Consider the following 20,082-nt stretch of genomic DNA (forward strand, 5'->3'; position numbering starts at 1 on the left):
GAAACCAACTAGAGAACATCTAATGAGAAAGGCACAATTGGCACTCTAGCTGTGTGAGGCACTTTGGAGAAGAGTGGCCATACAATGATGAAATTCTTCACTAAGATGCACAGTGATGTAGTTTATTCTTAGACTATAGTCCTTAATCTAAACAAAGGAAACTACAAGCATACAAGGTGGGAGATGGCTATGATAAAATGGGGAATGTACTTCGAGTCATAGAGCAGTACAGCATGGAAAAATACCCTCGACCCAACTCTTCCATGCCAACCAGATACCCGAAATTAATCCAGTCCCATTTGCCAGCATTTGGCCCATATCCCTTTAAACCCTTTCTATTCATATACCCATCCAGATGCCTTTTCTATGTTGTAATTGTACCAACCTCTCCTACTTCTTCTGGCAGCTCATTTCATACATGCATCACTCTCTGCGTGAAAAAGTTGCTCCTTCGGTCCCTTTTTAAATCTTTCCCCTCTCATCTTAAAACAGAAGGGATGATGGCAGATAGACAATGGCAAACATTTAAACAGCACATGGATGAATTGCAACGACTGTTCATTCCTCTCTGGCACAAAAATAAAATTGGAAAGGTGGCTGGACCATGGTTTGTGAGAAAACCTGCTGAGCTTTTCCAGCAGATAGTAGGAACTGCAGATGCTGGAGAATCTGAGATAACAAGGTGTAGAGCTGGATGAACAGAGCAGGCCAAGCAGCATCAGAGGAGCAAGAAAGCAGCAGAGAAGCCTGAAATATCAGCTTTCCTGCTGCTCTGATGCTGCTTGGCCTGCTGTGTTCATCCAGCTCTACACCTTGTTATCTGAGCTTTGCCAGCAGCTTTGTTTTTGTTCATGGCTAATGAGAAATTTGGGATAGAATTAGATTCAAGGAAGGGGTATACAAATTTGCCAAGAAAGCAGCAGACCTGAGGATTGGGAACAATTTAGACTTCAGCAAAGGAGGAGGGAGGGATTAAGAGAAGGAAAATAGAGTGTGAGAGTAAGCTTGCAAAGGGCAAAAAATCTAATTGTAAAAGATTCTATAGTTATGTGAAGAGGTCCCTTTCAGTCAGAAACTGGGGAAATTACAAAGAGAACAAAGAAATGGCAGACCAATTAAGTACATACTTCTGTTCAGTCTTCACAAGGGAAGATACCAATAACATTCCAAAAATGTGGAGGAACAGTGTTGGAGAAATTGATAGGATTAAGTACTTCACTAAGTAGCCTGAGAAACAGTGGATGCATCTTTCAAGATTCTACAGACTCAAACAATTCCTATGGATTGGAGAGTAGCTAATGTAACCTCACTAATAAAATTTGGAAGTACACAGAAATCAAGTAATTGTAGACCAGTTAGCCAGACATCAGTAGTGGGGAAAATGCTAGAGTCTATTATAAAAAATTTAATAGCAGAGCACTTGGAAAACAGTGACAAGATCGCACAGAGTCAGCATGGAAATACGAACGGGAACCTTTTTTTTTTGAGGATGTAACTAGTAGAATTGATAAGGGGTAGCCAGTGGATGTAGCTATAGAAGCCTTTTGATAAAGTGTCCAATAAGAGATTAGTATGTATGATTAAAGCCAGGGAAGCATACTGACATGAATGGAGAACTAGTCGGCAGACAGAAAACAAAGAATAAAAAAAAAAAGGATCTTTTTCTGCAGTAACAGGCATTAACTAGTGGGGTAATGCAGGAATCAGTGTTCCAACCCCAGCCACAGTATATGTTAATGATTTAGATGAGGGAACTAAATGTAATATCCCCAAGTTTGCAAACAACACAAAGGTGGGTGGAAGGGTGACCTGTGAGAAGGATGCAGACCAGTTGAGTGAATGGCAAATGCATGGCACATTTTTTAATTCACTTGTGGAATGTGGGCATTGCTGACTGGAACAACATTTATTGCCCATCCCTAGCTCACCTTGAGAAGGTGGTGGTGAGCTATCTTTTTGAACCACTGCAGTCCAAGTGCTGCACGTAGACCCACAATACTGTTAGGAAATTCCAGGATTTTAACCCAGCAACAGTGAAGATACAGATGTAAATTTCCAACTCAGGATGGTGAGTGGCATGGAGCGGAACTTGCAGGAGGGACAGGAAACCACGAGTAAGAAAGGAGGGACAGGAAACCACGAGTAAGAAAGAAGGGTCTTTTACTGAGTGACTGCAAGATGAAGTGTAATGTAGATAAAAGCTAGGTCATTTACTTTTGTACCAGAAACAGAAATGCAGGTTATTATCTGAATGGTGATAGAGAAAGTGGGAGGTGCAACAAGACCTGGGTGCTTTAATACACCAGTCAGTGAAAATAAGCACGCAGGTGCAACAAATGGTATAAAAACCAAAAGAACTGTGGATGCTATAAATCAAGAACAAAAACAAAGTTGCTGGAAAAGCTCAGCAGGTCTGCCAGCATCCGTGAAGGAAAAAACAGAGTTCACATTTCGGGTCCGGTGACCCTTCCTCAGAACCCAACAAATACAACATAAAATGAATACAACAAATAGTATGTTGGCTTTCGTACTTGAATCATCTCACTTTAGGAGCAGGGATGTCTTGCTACAACTGTACAGGGCCTTGCTGAGACAACACCTGGAATATTGTGTGCAGTTTCGGTCTCCTTATCTGAGGAAGGATGTTTTAACTATGGAAGGAATGCAACAAAGGTTTACCAGACTGATTCCTAGGATGGCAGGACTGATATGTGAAGAGATATTGGATCAGTTAGGACTATATTCACTGGAATTTAGAAGAATGAGGGAGGATATCATAAAAATCTATAAAATTCTAATATGACTATACAGGGTAAATGCAGGATGTCTCCGATGACCAAGGAATCCAGAACCAAAGATCACTGTCTAAGGATATGGGGCAGGCCAAGTTGGACTGAGATGATAAAAATTTCTTTACCAACAGAGAGAAAAGCCTGTGGAATTCTCTGCCACAGAAAGCAGTCGAGGCCGAAACATTAAATGGTTTGAAGGAGTTCAATACAGTTCAGAGGTCTGAAGAAATCAAAGGGTATGGACAGAAAGCAGGAACAGAGTACGGAGTGGGATGATCTGTAATGATCACCTTAAATGGTGAACGGACTCAGGGATAAATGGCCAAATGGCCTACTGCTGCACATATTTTCCATTCTTTTCACTACACTAAACAAGCACAACATCAGCATAGAGAAAACTTAGCAAGGACATGATTGAGGTGTAAAGATTGTGGGGGGTATGGACAGGGTGAATAGAGAGAGCAGCCGTTTCCCTTGGTTGAAGGGTCAATCATGAGAAGGCAAAGATTTAGCATAAGGGGGTGGTTCAGAGGGGATTTTTCACTCAGGGTAATGGGAATCTGGAATGAACTGACTAGGAAGGCACTGGAGATCGGAAACCTTATAATCTTTTAAAAACATATTTGGATGAGCACTTGAAATATCATAACATTCAAGGATGTGGAACAAGTGCAGAAATTGGGATTAGCATGCCTTTAGTGGCAGTTATGACGGTGTAGACTCAATGGGCCGAAGGGCCTTTTCTATGCTGTATGACTCTATGACTATCTTATCACTTATTTCCAGTTCTAATTTGGTCAGTTAGTTGAGAATTAAACAGCTTCACTTGGAAATAACTCCACGGATCATGATCATCCTGTAGCCACAAAACATGGTTCACAATAGATACAGGCAACTAGGGATGGGCAAGAAATGCTGGCCCACCAGAGATGCCCATTTCCCACAAATGAATACAGGAAAAAAAATATGGAATTCTATGCTGTGGAATTTTGCAGCAGCGTGGTCAATCCCTTTTCCCACTGCAGTCCACAGGTTTGAGTGAGCGAGGCAAAAATAAATTACTTGGATCTTAACGAAATTCAATGTTATTTTAAAAAATGTGTTTCATTATAAACATGCAATACACAAAACAAAACATGGCCTACATCCAGTCATTCTGTTTATATAAACATTCACAGTCTTAGAATTTCTTAAATGTTACCCTATTCTATCATTTACATTCAGGATAATGTATTCACAATTATATCATTTGTCCCATTAATGTGAACAATTTTTACATGAAAGGCATTCTGACAAAGGGTCACTCGACCCAAAACACTAACTCGGATTTCTCTCCACAGATGTTGCCAGATCTGCTGAGCTTTTCCAGCAATTTCTGTTTTTGTTCACATGAATGGGTTACAATAAAAAATTCCATCTGAAGAGTCTGGAATTCCAATTTTGTAACTTTCTAATGAAGGATAGTGGATTATGATCTTACTATGTCAGATTATTTTTTCAGTTACAAGTGTTGTACCACAAGGATCTCTTCTGGGTCCTCTTCTATTTGTGATTTTTGTAAGTGATTTGGATGAAGGAGTGGAAGGGTGGATCAGTAAGTTCACGGATGATACGAAGGTGGGTCGCGTTGTGGACAGTGTGGAGGGCTGTTCTAGATAACAAAGGGACATTGATAGGATGCAGAGCTGGCCTGAGAAGTGGCAGATGGAGTTTAACCCTGAAAAGTGTGAGGTGATTCATTCTGGAAGGACAAACTTGAAAGCAGAATACAGGGTTAACGGAGAGATTCTTGGCAGTGTGGACGAGCAGAGGGATCTTGGGGTTCATGTTCACAGTTCCCTGAAAGCTGCCACCCAGGTGGATAGAGTTGTTAGGAAGGCGTATGGTGTGTTAGCTTTCATGAATAGAGGGATTGAGTTCAAGAGCCGTGAAGTTATGATCCCGCTATACAAAAGCCTGGTTCGGCCACATCTGGAGTATTGTGTCCAGATCTGGTCACCTCATTACAGGAAAGATGTGGAAGCGTTGGAAAAGGTGCAGAGGAGATTTACTAGGATGTTGCCTGGAATGGAGGGAAGGTCTTATGAGGAAAGGTTGAAAGAGCTAGGGCTTTTCTCTTTAGAACGACGAAGAAGGAGAGGTGATTTGATAGAGGTGTACAAAATGATCAGAGGTATAGATAGAGTAGACAGCCAGACACTTTTTCCTAGGGTGGAGGTAGCTATTACGAGGGGACATAGTTTTAAAGTGAAAGGAGGTAGGTATCAGGGAGACATCAGAGGTAGGTTCTTTACTCAGAGTGGTAGGGGCATGGAATGCATTGCCGGAGCAGGTAGTGGAGTCGGCCTCATTAGGGGCATTTAAGCGGCTATTAGATAGGCATATGGATGATAGTATAAGGTAGGGGTGGAGGTTAGGTAGACCTTAGGATTAGGGTAAAAGTTCGGCACAACACAGTGGGCCGAAGGGCCTGTTCTATGTTCTATTATAGAATTCAAAGCTCTGAGCAGCTAACAGCCATCCCAAAGTCTCATTTTCTACAATAGAGTGCTTCTTGTGATACTGGTTTAGTTTCTTACAGAAGCACCCCACTGGCTTCTCTATTCCTCGCTCATCCTGCAAAAAGACAGCGTTCCTCTCCAAATCGCTAGCATCCATTGCCATTCTGAAAGATCTGGAAGAATCAGGGGTGGCCAACACTAGTTCATTTATTAATATTGCCTTCAGCTTCTCAACTGCTGCTAAGTATTCTGCTGAGCATACCACTTTTGCTTGTTTCTTTAAACAAGTTTGTACTGCTATTGTAGCAATCTATTATATGGAATTTACACAAACGATTCTGAAAAAAATCCATACGTTCATGAAAACCTCGTGATTTCGGGTTCAGTCTTAAGAGTCAGGAGTTCGTCTACTGTCTTCACGTTTGCTATCTTTGACAACACTTGTCCTTGTCCAACCACATATCGTAAGTAAGTCACTCTTGATTTTGCAACCACTTTTGATTAAATTTTATCACTAAACCAACCAACTAATTACTTAAACCTGTCTTCGACTTGTCTTACAAGCTTCAAGTGTGACTTTACAATTATAAACTCAAACTTTGACTAGATTCATAAGCCTCTGAAATGCAGCTGGGGCAGTTTTTAATCCCAAATGGTATGCCCCAACATTGGTATAATCTATCTGATGTAACAAAATCAGAAATTTCTTTAACCCTTGATGTTAATGGTAATTGCCAGTACTCCTTCAGTAGATCAATATGAGAAAGGAATAAGGCACTGCCAGCCCTATAAACATAATCTTCCAATCATGGAATTGATTCCAAATCTGTTTTTGTGACCACATTCAGCTTTATATATTCTATACAAGGTCTAGCTGATCCATTCAGTTTAGGAACCAACACTATAAGTGAACTCCAGCTACTTTGACTGGGTCCAATCCAGTGGTTCTTTAGCATGTACTGAATATATTTTCACCTTGTCTTGTTTTACTTGGTTGATCCAATAAAGATGTTGTTTTATCAGTCCCAACTCTCATCCACATTAAGTCTAGCTAATGTAATACATCCAGGTGTATCTTCAGATTACCTCACACTTTCTCAGTAGTCTTACAAGTTGCTCCCATTGTCCTTTCTTTAAATATGAGAACATAGCGTCTAACTGTCCAAGTATTTCTGCATTCACTCGTCGAATTGTAGGAGGTTCACCTTGAGAACCGTATACTCCTCCTTCTACCTCACTCTTATGATTGCCATTATTTTCCACTTTCTTAGCACCTGACATACATGCTCCTCCTTCTCCTCTTCCAGACGATAATATCTTTCCAGCGGGTGTGTGACATAACTGATTCTTCTTCCTATAATCAGGAGTATTTATCAGATAAGTCATTTTACTAACCCTTCAAGCAACCTTTATATGGATCACTGATTTTCACTTTTAAAATATCCACACTGTAAAGGCACATCACTTATTTCATTTGATGCTGTTTGTATTGATAAAGTGGTTTACCACAGCTACTTCACAGAATCACCACTCGAGTAACTTCAGCTGACTTAATCCTGGGCAAGGAGGGACTATTAAATGAGAAGAGTCATAGTCATAGAATCATACAACATGAAGAACAGACCATTTGGTCCAACCAGTCAATACCAAATGTAATCCCAAACTAAACTAGTCCTACCTGTCTGCTCCTGGCCCATGTCCCTCCAAACCTTTCCTGTTCATGCACTTATCCAAATCTCTTTTAAATGTTGTAATTGTACCCACATCCACCACTTCCTCAGGAAGTTCATCCACATGCGAACCACCCTCTCTGTAAAAAATTTGTCACTCATGTATTTTTTAAATCTCTCTCCTCTCACCTTAAAAATGCATCCCTTAGTCTTGAAATCCCTCGTCCTAGGGGGATGAATACTACTGTTAACTCTATCCATACCTCTCATTATTTTATAAACTCCTATAAAGTTGCCTCTAGGTTGGGTCTGTAGTCATTGTAATTTAGAGGAAATGAGAAGCAACCCTATTGAACCATACAATGTTCTTCAGGGACTTAGCAGATTAGATTTATTTCCCCTTGTGATTGATTGTAGATTCTGAGGACATAGTCTCAGAGGGAAGTGTTGTACATGGAAGACAGAGGTGAAGGGAAATTTCTCTACAGAATATAGTGATTCTGTGGAAATCTTTACTTCAGAGTGCCTGTTTTAAAGCAGAAGTTGACCCCGCTCTAAGAACTAAAACCGAAACAGCCACAAAGGAGCACCTTGTCCTATAATCTGTAAAAGGAATGTGAAAAACAGTGTAACCTGCTTATCAGCCACGTCTCGTGGTTAAATAAAATAAATCCCTGGCACTCACTTTAAAAATCAACAACAATTTATGTAACTCTAACAGTAAACAAATTAACTAAACCATTAACAAACAGAATAAACCCCTTCTAACTACTCCCGAATAAAGCAAGATTTTAATGGTATGCTGTTCCAATAAATATAAGTCCCACTTATATATATAAACAAAGAACTAGGTCTCTTGAAATTACAGCTAGGTTACATGTTTTCTGAAATGTTCTATGCCTTCTCCATCGAATCTTCTGTCAGGAATGCCTTCTCTGACAATGACAATTCTTCACTCAGGAAAATTAACTGGCTGTGCAGTTGGTACCATTGTTACTTAGATGGCGCTTACTCTAAGACGTGGAGGAGAGTCCGAGAGCCAGCGATTCTCTCGAGAACTGAGGGCTATTAGCTTGGATGGATGGCAGCTAGCTCTGTGGTCCTTGTGCAATTGCCCCCTTCTTTTTATACCATTGATTACATATCAATATTATTTACAATAGGATTGGTCTTATGTTGTCAAAACCATCAGACTTAAATTTAATAGGTTGCTGGTATCTGAGTACCTGGTTAAAATTGATTGGCTAAATTCAAAAGCCTGTTGTTGTGGTTAAAAAAAACTGCTGCTTGGCCTGCTAACACTTACGGCCTTTTGATACAAATATTTCAATTCAGGTGCTCTATCAACTTGCAAACTTTCAAGCTTCGGCTCACAGATAGCCATTTTAAATCTCTAAGCACAGAAAAAGCACATGATCTTTTAAAGGGACCATGCAATGCTTTCCCCCCTAGCATTTTAAAAACACCAAATTCCAACTTTCTGCCTCCCAGTCCACAAGTACTCTATCCAACTTTGCAACAGGGCTATTGAGGTTGGATTTTTAAATATATTCAAATATATTTTTAATCAATAAGGCATTCAAAGGTAATGGGGAAAAGGCAGGAAGGTAAAGTTTAGGATTATCAGATCAGCCAAAATATCACCGAGTGACAGAGTGACGTGTGAAGGGGGCCTACTTCTGCCCCAAATCTTTTGGTCTTATGTTGTCATCCTCAAAACTGAAGCAGATAGAACTCTCAAATTCCTTAACCTTACTTTGTTCTTTATTACTTAAAAATCTGGGTTACATTTAATCTAATCCAATCCACACACTGGACTTGCATCAACTCTTCAAAATTAAATGTGAAAAGTTCTTCATATCTGATACAATCCTCTCTGCTTTATCAGCATCACCATATTCCTTCTGAATCTGGTGTGCCAGGTCTGTTTTCAAAAAATGATTCATTGCAATAAGACACCAAATATACATGTTCACCATTCCCTGGGTATTTCTGGGGGCTTCATTATTTTGTTAGAACAAAAAACAAAGAACAACACAGCACAGGAACAGGCCCTTCGGCCCTCCAAGCCTGTGCCAACACATATTGCTCTTCCATACTAAAACTGTCTTCACTTACAAGATCCGTATCCCTCTATTCCCTTCCTATTCACGTATTCATTCAGGTGCTTCCTGAATGAGGCTATTGTGTCTGCTTCCACCACCACCTCAGGCAACACGTTCCAGGCACTCGCCACCCTTTGTGTGAAAAACTTGCCTGGCACATCTTTTTTAATCTAGACCCTCCAACCACCTCCCCCACCCCCAGCACCTTGAACCTGTGTCCCCTAGTAATGGACCCCTTCACCCTGGGAAAATGCCTCATACTTTCCACTGTATCCACGCCTTTCACAATTTTATAAACTTCTGTAGGTCTTCCCTCAACCTCCTCTGTTCCAGTGAAAACAAACCCAGTCTAGTCAACCTCTCTTCATAGCTAAAATCACCCATACCAGGCAACATCCTGGTAAATCTTTTCTGTACCCCTTCCAAAATATCCACATCCTTCTGGTAGTGTAGTGACCAGAACTGTACACAATATTCCAGTACTAGTCACGAATAGTCCCCATTAACAACGATTCACCCTCCCAGCTGGATCGTTATCAACTCCTTTGTCTGTCCAACTGCTCTTCCCTCTCTTTCGGCTCTATCCTATCATTTACTCCCTACCCCATCCCCCTCCCTTTTTTCTGCATATAAACTGATATTTTTCCAGCCACCATTGGTTCTGAGGAAGGGTCACCGGACCCAAAATGTTAATTCTCTTTTTCCTTCACAGATGCTGCCAGACCGGCTGAGCTTTTCCATTAACCTTGTTTTTGTTCCTGATTTACAGCATCTGTAGTTCTTTCCATTTTTATGTGGCCTAACTAAAGTTCTAGAAAGCTGAAGCACAACTTGTCTATCCTTGTACTCATTACCCTTTCCAATGAAGGCAAGCATGCCATAGGCCTTTTTTACTGCCTTATCTACCTGCGCTGCCACCTTCAACGATCTGTTGACCTGCACACCCAGATCCCTCTGCACATCAGTACTCCTAAGGGTTCTGCCATTCACTGTATAATTTCCAACTGTACTTGACCTTCCAAAATGCATTAACTCACATTTGTCTGGATTAAACTCCATTTCCCATTTTTCTGCCCACGCCTCAAACTGATCCATATCCTGCTGTATCCTCCGACAAACCTCCTTACTATCTGAAAATCCACCAATCTTTGTTTTGTCTGCAAACTTATGAACTAGACCAGCTACATTTTCCTCCAAATCATGTATGTAGATCATGAACAGCAAAGGTCCCAGCACTGACCCTATGGAACACCCTCACTAGTCTCAACCCTCCATTCCAAAAAGCATCCTTCCACAGCTACCCTGTGTCTCTTATGTCTAAGCCAGTTGTATATCCATCTTGCCACTCACCCCTGATACCATGTGACTTCACCTATTGTACCAGTCCGCCATGAGGGACCTTGTCAAAGGCTTTACTGAAGTCCATGTAGACATCAACTAATTTTCCCTCAATCATCTTCGTCACGTCCTCAAAACACTAGATCGAGTTAGTGAGGCACGACCTCTCCCGCATAAAACCGTGCTGTCTATCACTAATAAGTCCATTTGCTTCCAAATGCGTGCAGATCTTTTCTGGAGAATCTTTTCCAATAATTTCCCTACTACTGATGGGAGACTCAGAAGCCTGTAATTTCCGGATTATCCCTGCTACCCTTCTTAAGCAATGGGACAATACTGGCAATTCTCCAGTCCTCTGCGACCTCACCTCTGACCAAGGTCATAATATTGCTGGTCACCCAAGGTTCACGTAACTTGCCATACCTATCCCACATTCTCACAGGAATGTGCCTCTCCTGAACTCTTAACTGCCATTTGAAATACTCCCAACATATCTAATGTAGATTTACCCTCAAGTAGCCACCCTCAATCAAAACTCTCCAGTTCCTGCTAATATTGTTGTAGTTCATCTTCCCCCAGTTTAGTACCTTCACCTGAGGACTGCTGTTATCCCTATCCATGACTCTCTTCAAACTCTCAGTATTATGGTCACTACTCCCAAAATGCTCCCCCATGTTATTGCTCCTCAGCTCCTGTCACATGTGTAGAATCATAGAGCTGGGCAGTCTCACATTGCCACAAACACTGAATACTCCATTCTTTGTGCTACTGTTGAAGGTCCCATTTGAGTCATAAAAGCCTCTGGAGAATGAGCGTTTTCCCAGAAAATGGTTTAACTGTTCAGAAAATGTGCTTCTTTATGAAAATCTCATTCCAGTTAATACTAGGAGTCTATGTTCAAAACTTTAGCATAGTGCAATATTTTAAATACAAATACTGAGTTTGGAATTTCTGAATATAATTTTTTTCAATTTTGTTTTTGACCTATTAAATCGCATTATATGCACGTCAATAGAATAACTGGGCTTGTACTCACTGAATTTAGAAGAATGAGGGAGGAGGGCACGAATCTCAGAAACATAAAATCCTGTTGGGACTAGATGTGAGAAGCATGTTTCTGATGTTGGGGGAAGTCCAGAACTAGGGGTCACAGTCTCAGAATGGGGGTAAGCCATTCAGGACTGAGATGAGGGAACATCTCTTCACTCAGAGTTGTGAACCTGTGGAATTCTCTACCGTAGAAAGCTGTCGGGGCCAGTTGGTTAGATATATTTAAGATGGAGCTGGGTGTGGCCCTTGCAGCTAAAGTGATCAAGGGATATGGAGAGAAAGCAGGAGTGGGATACTGAGATTGCATGATCAGCCACAATCATATTGAATAGTGGTGCAGGCTCAAAGGGCCGAATGGCCTACTCCTACACCTATTTTCTATGTTTCTATGTAACCGTCTGGCTTCCTAAATATGTCGACCTGACCAGGTCTAGTATGAATTTAATATATTGCCTTTCTTATAAATTTTGACCATAATTGTTATTAGATTATCCAAACCTTCCAGAGTTCAATTTTTGAGCTTCTAGCTATGCAAGAACATAAGACCTAGGAGCAGTAGTCCATCTGGCACATCGAGACTGCTCCACCATTCAGTAAGATCATGGCTGATCTTTTGTGGACTCAGCTCCACTTACCCACCTGCTCACAGTGACCTTTAAATCCTATAGTGTTCAAAAATCTAGCTTTGCCTTGAAAACATTTAACGAGGTTCCCTGGGCAGGGAATTCCACAGATTCACAACCTTTTAGGTGAAGAAGTTCCTCCTTAACTCAGTCCTAAATCTGCTCCCCATTATTTTGAAGCTCTGCACCCTAGTTCTAGTTTCACCTGGTCACAAATCACGACACCAGGTTATAGTCCAACAGGTTTATTTGATAACACAAGCTTTCAGAGCCTCAGTCCTTCTTTCACCTGCCAGTGGAAACAACCTCCCTGTATGTACCTTACCTCTTCCCTTCATATTTCTTTAAGTTTCGATACGATACTCCCCTCCATTCTTCTAAATTTCAATGAGTATAGTCCCAGTCTACTCTATCCCTCCTCATAAGTCAACCCTGTCAATTCCAGAATCAACCTAGTGAACCTCCTCTGCACCCCCTCCAGTGCCAGTACATCCTCCCTCAAGTAAGGAGACCAAAACTGTACACAGTACTCCAGGTGTGGCCTCACCAGCACCCCATACAGCTGCAGCATAACCTCCCTGCTTTTCAAGTCCAGCCCTCTAGCAACAAAAGACAGAATTCCATTTGCCTTAATTACCTGCTGCACCTTCAAACCAACTTGTTGTGATTCGTGCACAAGGACACCCAGGTCCCTCTGCACCACAGCATGCTGCAATTTTTTCACCATTTAAATAACAGTCTATTTTGCTGTTATTTCTACCAAAATGGATGACCTCACATTTATCAACATGGTACTCCATCTGCCAGATCCCTGCCCACTCACTTAACCTATCTATATCCCTCTGTAAACTTTCAGTGACCTCTGCTCAATTTGCTCTACCACTCATTTTAGTGTCATCTGCAAACTTTGACACACTACACCTGGTTCCCAACTCTGAATCATCCACATGAATAGTAAACAATTGCAGTCCCAATACTGATCCCCGAGGCACACCACTAACCACTGATCACCAACCAGAAAAATATTTACTTATCCCCACTCTCTGCTTTCTATTAGTTAACCAATCCTCTATCCATGATAATACAATACCCATAATGCCATGCCCCTTCGTCTTATGCAGCAGCCTTTTGTGCAGCACCTTGTCAAATGCCTCTGGAAATCCAGATACATCATATTCACCTGTTCCCTGTTGACCACAGTGCTAGTGATGTCCTCAAAGAATTCCAGTAAATTAGTTAAACGTGACCTGCCTCTCATGAACCCATGCTGCATCTGCCCGATGGGACAATTTCTATCCAGATGTCTCAGTATTTCTTCCTTGATTATAGATTCAAGTATTTTCCTCAGTACAGAAGTTAAGCTAATGGGTCTATATGCACCTTTTCTCTACCTCCTGTTTTAAACAGTGGCATCGCATTTGCTGTTTTCTAATCTGCTGGAACCGCCCCAGAGTCCAACGAATTTGGTAAGTTACCATGAGTGTGTAAGCCAATTCCCCCACCGTCTCTTTTAGTACCCTGGGATTCATTCCATCAGGGCCAGGAGACTTGTCTACCTTTAGTCCCATTAGCTTGCCCAACACTACCTCATTAATGATAATGACTGTTTCTAGGTCCTTGCCTTGCCATCAATTATTGGCATGCTATTTGTGTCTTTCACTGTGAAAACTGACCAAAAAAAAACTTGTCCAGCACCTCAGCCATTTCCTCATTTTCATTATTAAATGTTAATTTAGCACTGTAACTACACATCCAATGTATCCTTACCAATTCTGGCACCATGAAAATCACATTTCCAGAAGCTATGCACAGTACCTTTCTGCACAGGATCTCAGCCCACCTCATCGACACCCAGTAACTCTCTCGACATGAAAACTATGTTTTATATGCACTGGGTGTAATTGGCTGTCTAAAGTATTTACATTCTCCTTTAAGGTCCCATGACATCTTGTCAAATGCCTCAATTCAATTTCAAAGTAAGTTAATTAGCCACAGTTGCTTTTTAAATACATTTTGGTTGTGCCTTCATATGATAGTTAATTCTCCAGTGAATCAATTGATGATTATGTGCAAACTGCAGTCCTCAAAATCTGGAGCAGGGGTTGTATAGCTTGCTGCATGCAATTAGTTTCTTGAGCAGACATAGAATGCTCACTGAGCATCACAAGGATTGCAGCATTTGGACACTTTACACTGATTTATTTTCTAACGGTAGAAATAACAGGAGTATGAAAACAAACAAAAACCTGGAAAATACAATGAAAAACGTGTGTTACATCAACTGATTGCATACTTTGATATTTTCTTCATAAAATCTTGAAGAGTTTCTGGTGAAACAGTATGAACTGAAACAAAGCATTTTGTATTCAATGATTTTTCTCCCTTTGATGTTGAAGCAAGGAGTGGCGATACTGTTCCAAGTCAGGACAGTATGTGACTTAGATAGAACTAGCAGGTAATGGTGTCCCAAGTATCTAGTGCTGTTATACTTCTATAGGGTTGTGACCATGGGTATGGAAGATGTTGCCAAACAGGCCTAAGAAGGGTGCTGCAATACACTTCATACACAGACTACACTGTTCCCATTCTGCACAAGTTGTGGAGATCAAGCTGGTGGTGGGATGCTGATCAGGCAGGTAACTTTGAGCTGCTTGGTGTTGTGGGAGCTGCCTTTATCCAGATAAGTGACGAATACTCCAACACATTTCTGACTTCTAACTTATGGACAAGTGACAGACAAGCTTTGGGAAGTCCAGAGGTCAGTAACTGACTACAGAATTCCCAGCCACTGAGTTGGTCTTCTTGACAAAGTGTTTATATGGACGGTCTAGTTTAGTTGATGGTGGGTGGTTCAACAATGGTAATGCCATTGAAGGTCAAAAGGAGGTGGTCATTGCCTGGCACAATTGTCATTTATTCAGCTCAAAGCCAAAAATTATGCAACGTAGTGGCAGGTAACTGATGAAAGACTTGTACAGCAGCATGCCTGAACACCTGAACTAACAGTCTTATCATTAACATCAAACAATGAGAATGCAATAATATAAAACAAAGAACTGTGGTTGCTGGAGATCTAAAAAATAGAAATTGCTGATGAAACTCAGCAGACATACAGTAACACAGCATAGAAACAGACCCTTCAGTCCATCCCATCTGCAACGACCACAAATCCTAAAGTGATCTAGTCCCATTTACCAGCACTTGGCCCATATCTCTCCAAACCCCTCCAATTCATGTACCCATCCAGATGCATTTTAAATGTTGTGATTATACCCGCCTCCACTACCTCCTCTAATAGCTCGTTCCACATACGCACCACGCTCGGCACGAAAAAGTTGCCCCAATATTCCCTTTTATCTCTTTCCCCTCTCACCTTAAACCCATGCCCTCCAGTTTTGGACTCTACCCTACCCCGGGAAAAACACCTTGGCTATTCACCCTATCCATGGCCCTCACACTTTTATAGACCTCTATAAGGTCACCCCTCAGCCTCCAATGCTCCAAGGAAAAAAGCCCCAGCCTATTTAGCCTTTCCCTATAGCTCAAAAACTCCAATCTCGGCAACATCCTTGTAAATCTTTTCTGGCCCTTTCAAGTTTAACAAGTCTGGCACATCTTTGGGAAGAAAGAGAGTTAATGTTTCCAGTCCAGTGATTCCTCAGCAGAACAGTTCCAATGGAGAATATGAAAGCCTAATGGGCCAATAAAATTCTTCATGTTGCTGCAACATCCCAACCTCACAAACAAAAGCTCCTTAATGTTCAACCACAAAATAATTCAACAATAGAAAAAGGGTTGTTCTTAGTGCAAAAAACTACTCACTTGTATCACGGAAGGTTACATCATTTCCATCATAAGCATTCTTCACTTTACTAGTCATTGTCCGGAGGGCCATTATCTGCCGACGAATCATCATATCTGGTTTGGTGATATCTACTTTTACATCTGGATTGTCAAGCTGACTGGCTAGGCCATTACCCATTACAGCAAATGTGTACCTGAGAAAAATAATAAATAATCTATTTACGCTGAATTTTTTTTTATTCATTCACAGAATAAGGGTGTTGCTGTCTAGGCCTGCATTTATTGCCCATGCCTCATTGCTCAGAGGGCAGTTAAGAATCAACCACATTGCGGTGGGTCTGGAGTCACATTGACGCTAAACTAGGTGAGGATGGCAATTTCCTTTTCTAGAGGCTGATAGTGAACCAGGTGGGTTTTTCCAACAATCGACAACAGATTCATGGTCATCATTAGAGTTCTAATTCCAGATTTTTATTGAATTCAGATGTCACTATCTGCTATGGCGGGATTTGAACCTTAGCCCCCAGAACATTACCTGGATCTCTGGATTAACACTTCAGCGATAATACCACTAGGTCATTACTTCTCCCAATCTATGCAGAGCAAGAGAGTGAGAGTGAAAAAGAGGAGAAGAGAGAGAGATTTTGCAAATAATAGACTGCACTGAGATCAGGAGAGATTCATAGTCTGCATCAGTAATGGCACACTGTACCTACGGCAAAGTGAATATCACCAAAAGGGGAGGTGGTGATATAGTGGTAACTTCACTGGACTAGTAATCCAGAGACCCAGGTTTATGGACATCTGCCATCTCTGCAGCTCTTCTCACGGTTTTAACTTTCTGTTCCTCAACAGGAGATTTTATCACTTCTGGAAGTGAGTTTTTAAACTCCTCCAGCAAAATAATGTCTCTAAGAGCCTCATATGTCTTTTCCATCTTTAATTCTGTCATCCATCTATCGAAGTTGCTCTGTTTAATTCTTTCAAACTCAATACAAGTCTGACCTGGTTCCTTTCTTACATTCCTGAACCATTGTCTATATGCTTCCTGTTCTAATTCGTAGGCTCTAAATAGCCTGTTTTGCTTCTTCATATTTTCCTGACACAACCTAGCCTCACTAGCCCTGCCTACCAACTTGGTCTTAATTGACATTAGCTACACAGTCTATGGCCAGTTCATCTGTTTAGCCAATTTCTCAAAGGAAATGAGAATTTGGTAATGTTTGGGCATATTTGTATATATCCCTACCAGGCTATTGGCTGCAATAAGTTTGCTCATCATCAATTCTATCTTGTACTTTTACTTCTACTTCTATCATTTGAAGGCTTTTTGCTTCAAGTTCCAACTTCATCTTTTCCAACTTAAACATTCTTTCCCTTTCTTTCTCTTCAGCTGTCCTTTCCTTTTCCTCAGCCAGGACTCTTCTTTCCCTTTATCTTCTAACTGCAATTGTCTCATTTGCAATTTATTTTTTTCTTAAAACTCTACTGCACTTGACTGTTTCTCTGGATATACCTAAATGTTTGGCTAACTCCGTCACAATTTCAGCTTTCTTATTATCTCTAGTTAAACACAATTTTAGCCTGTTTGCTAATTCTACACGTGTCACCTTTATCTGTCATTCTAAGCTTTCTTCGCAAATTTGGGATGCATCTTCGACCCTAGAACCTCTTGGTTCTAGGGCAATGTTAAGAGCCATTTCCCCACTTCTGATTTAACCCCAACAACAAGCAACTGAAATTAAACAGATTTTCCTCTTCTCACTTAAGTTTTATTTTCAAGATTGAGGACACTAGTCCCCAAGTCTGTTTAAATCTGCTGGAACCTTTCATACCCTAAATCTGTTCAAACCTGTCCAAATCCTGGACGTCGAGCCCCCAATCTTTTATAAAGTGGAGGTTGACCCATCTCTGAGAACTAAAACCAAAATACCTGAACGAGGAGCACCTCGCCTCAATCTATAAAATGACTATGAAAAGTGGTGTAATCTGCTTTTCAGCAACTTCAAGTGGTTAAATGAAACAAATCCCTCATACTCACTTTAAACTCAACAAGTAACAACTTATTTTTCTAACTTGACCAGTGAACAAATTAACAAACAATAATTCCCTTCTAACTGCTAACTACTCACTACTCCGGACTACAAAATTCTAATGGTATGTTGTTCCAATAAACATATGTCCCACTTAGAATTTACTGTCTCGAAAAAACAGCTAGGTTGTGTCTTCCGGAATGTTCTGCGCCTTTTCCATCGATCACTCTGTCAGGAATGTTGACTAGCTGTGCCTTTAGTACCATTGTTATTTAAATGGTGCATTCTTGAAGACATACAGGAGGCTGTGAGAGGCAGCGATTCTCTCGAGAGCTGAGCGCCATTAGCACTGGCGGATAGCAGCTAGCTCTGTGGCTTTGTCCAACTGCCCCCTCATTTTATACCCTTGATGACATAATCGAAGACCTCATAGTCAAGAGGAGGAAAGCTCTCTGTTCCCAGCAAAACAATATTACCAATGAATCAAGGCGGAGATCTCAGCAAACAGAAAAGACAGAATTACAACAAAGAACTAGGGAAATCAAGAACTAATGGCAGACTGAGAAAGCCAAGTAAGTTGCAACTCCTTGCTGATAAGAAAGGCACTCAGGTTTCTTTTGTGCCACTAAAGCAATATACAGACCCTACACACTTGGCCTCAAACCAGTATGTAGTAAGGATGGAACAGCTTTGAGAGATAGGTAAAATATCTACTTTCAATGGAGAAGACACTTCAAAGAATTTCTAAACTGCAATGCAATCATCAATGAGGACATGTTTGGATGATCTTTGACTGGAGTTGTTGGTTGGTTCACTGAGCTGACTGGTTTTCGTGCAAACGTCTCATCCCCCTTCTAGGTGACATCTTCAGTGCTGTCTAGCCTCCATTGAAGCACTGTTGTTCAATTTTGTTCTGAATTTATCCTCTGTCGACATCACACTAGCAAAGGAGACTCTGACCCAATTACAAGACAATCCGAAAACACAGACCTCCAATGAAACCATCAGCAAGGACAAGATGCTGAAATTACTAGACCTATGCCTTACCATGCACTTTGTCTTCAATGGCCAGGTATGTGAACAAATTAATGGGACACCCATGGGTTCACCCATCTCGGGTCAGAAGTAGCTATGCAAACACTTGAACGCACAGCCCTTCCCCAGATCCAGCCTAAACTATGGGTCAGGTATGTGGATGATACTTTCGTGCTCTTTAAACAAGCAAAGTTAGAAGAAACACACTATCGTATTAACAGCATATTCACTGGGATCAAGTTCACCAGGGAAGAGGAGAACAACAATCAACTCCCATTTCTAGACGTGATGGTGGAACAAATGAACAATGGTGAATTCCTTACCAATGTATACAGAAAGACCACACACACAGACCAAATTCTGAATTACAACAATAACCACCCCTCCGTCCACAAATACAGCTGTGTCAAGACTCTGTTTAATTGAGCAATAACACACTGCAACACTTTGGAGCTACACAAAAACGAAGAGGAACACCTATATGTTCTCTTTACAAACAATGGATATCTTAACAGCTTCACCTGCTGATGCCTGGCAAATAAACAACACCAAGAAGACACAGTATGCCCCAACACACTGGCCACCTTACACTGTATTAGAAACATATTGGAACTGACTACAAGACTCCTGCAACCTCTTGAAATAATAATAGCACACGAACCAACAGCCATACTTCACCAGCTACGCTTAAAGACGAAAGACCCCATACCCACAATGAGCAGGTCAAATATGATATATGATATGCAACAACTGTGAGACGCAATACATAGAGCAGACGGGCAGGTAACTCGCCACCAGGATACACAAACACCAACTCACAGCAAAACAGAACAATCAACTCTCCCGCGTTTCTATTCACTCCGACAAAGGAGGACATCAGTTTAACCGGGACAATGTAACAGTACTGGGACAAGCAAAACAAAGACAAGCACGAGAATTCCTGGAAGCCTGGTTTTCAGCTACTGGTACCATAAACAAACATGTTGAAGCAGACCCCATCTACATACCGCAACAGAGCAAAATTGGATACTGAACTACCCACCATAACAGACCGGACCATATAAATTCAAAATGGACCAGAAAAACAGCACTTCAACGGAGCCTAGGCAGCACTGAAGATGTCACCTAGAA

At 41.2% G+C, this 20,082-nt stretch overlaps 1 protein-coding gene across 1 annotated transcript in view; it reads right to left on the reverse strand.

Annotated features, from left to right (window-relative positions):
• gpc4 (glypican 4) overlaps positions 1 to 20,082 on the reverse strand; it is a 97,192-nt gene that overhangs the window by 5,073 nt on the left and 72,037 nt on the right. The window contains exon 7 of the mRNA XM_048605431.1: positions 15,902 to 16,077. Within this exon, the coding sequence (XP_048461388.1) occupies positions 15,902 to 16,077 (176 nt within the window). The remainder of the gene's footprint in view (positions 1 to 15,901; positions 16,078 to 20,082) is intronic.

The sequence above is a fragment of the Rhincodon typus genome, chromosome 14 (assembly GCF_021869965.1).
Source record: "Rhincodon typus isolate 14 chromosome 14, sRhiTyp1.1, whole genome shotgun sequence".
In the NCBI taxonomy this organism is placed as follows: domain Eukaryota; kingdom Metazoa; phylum Chordata; class Chondrichthyes; order Orectolobiformes; family Rhincodontidae; genus Rhincodon; species Rhincodon typus.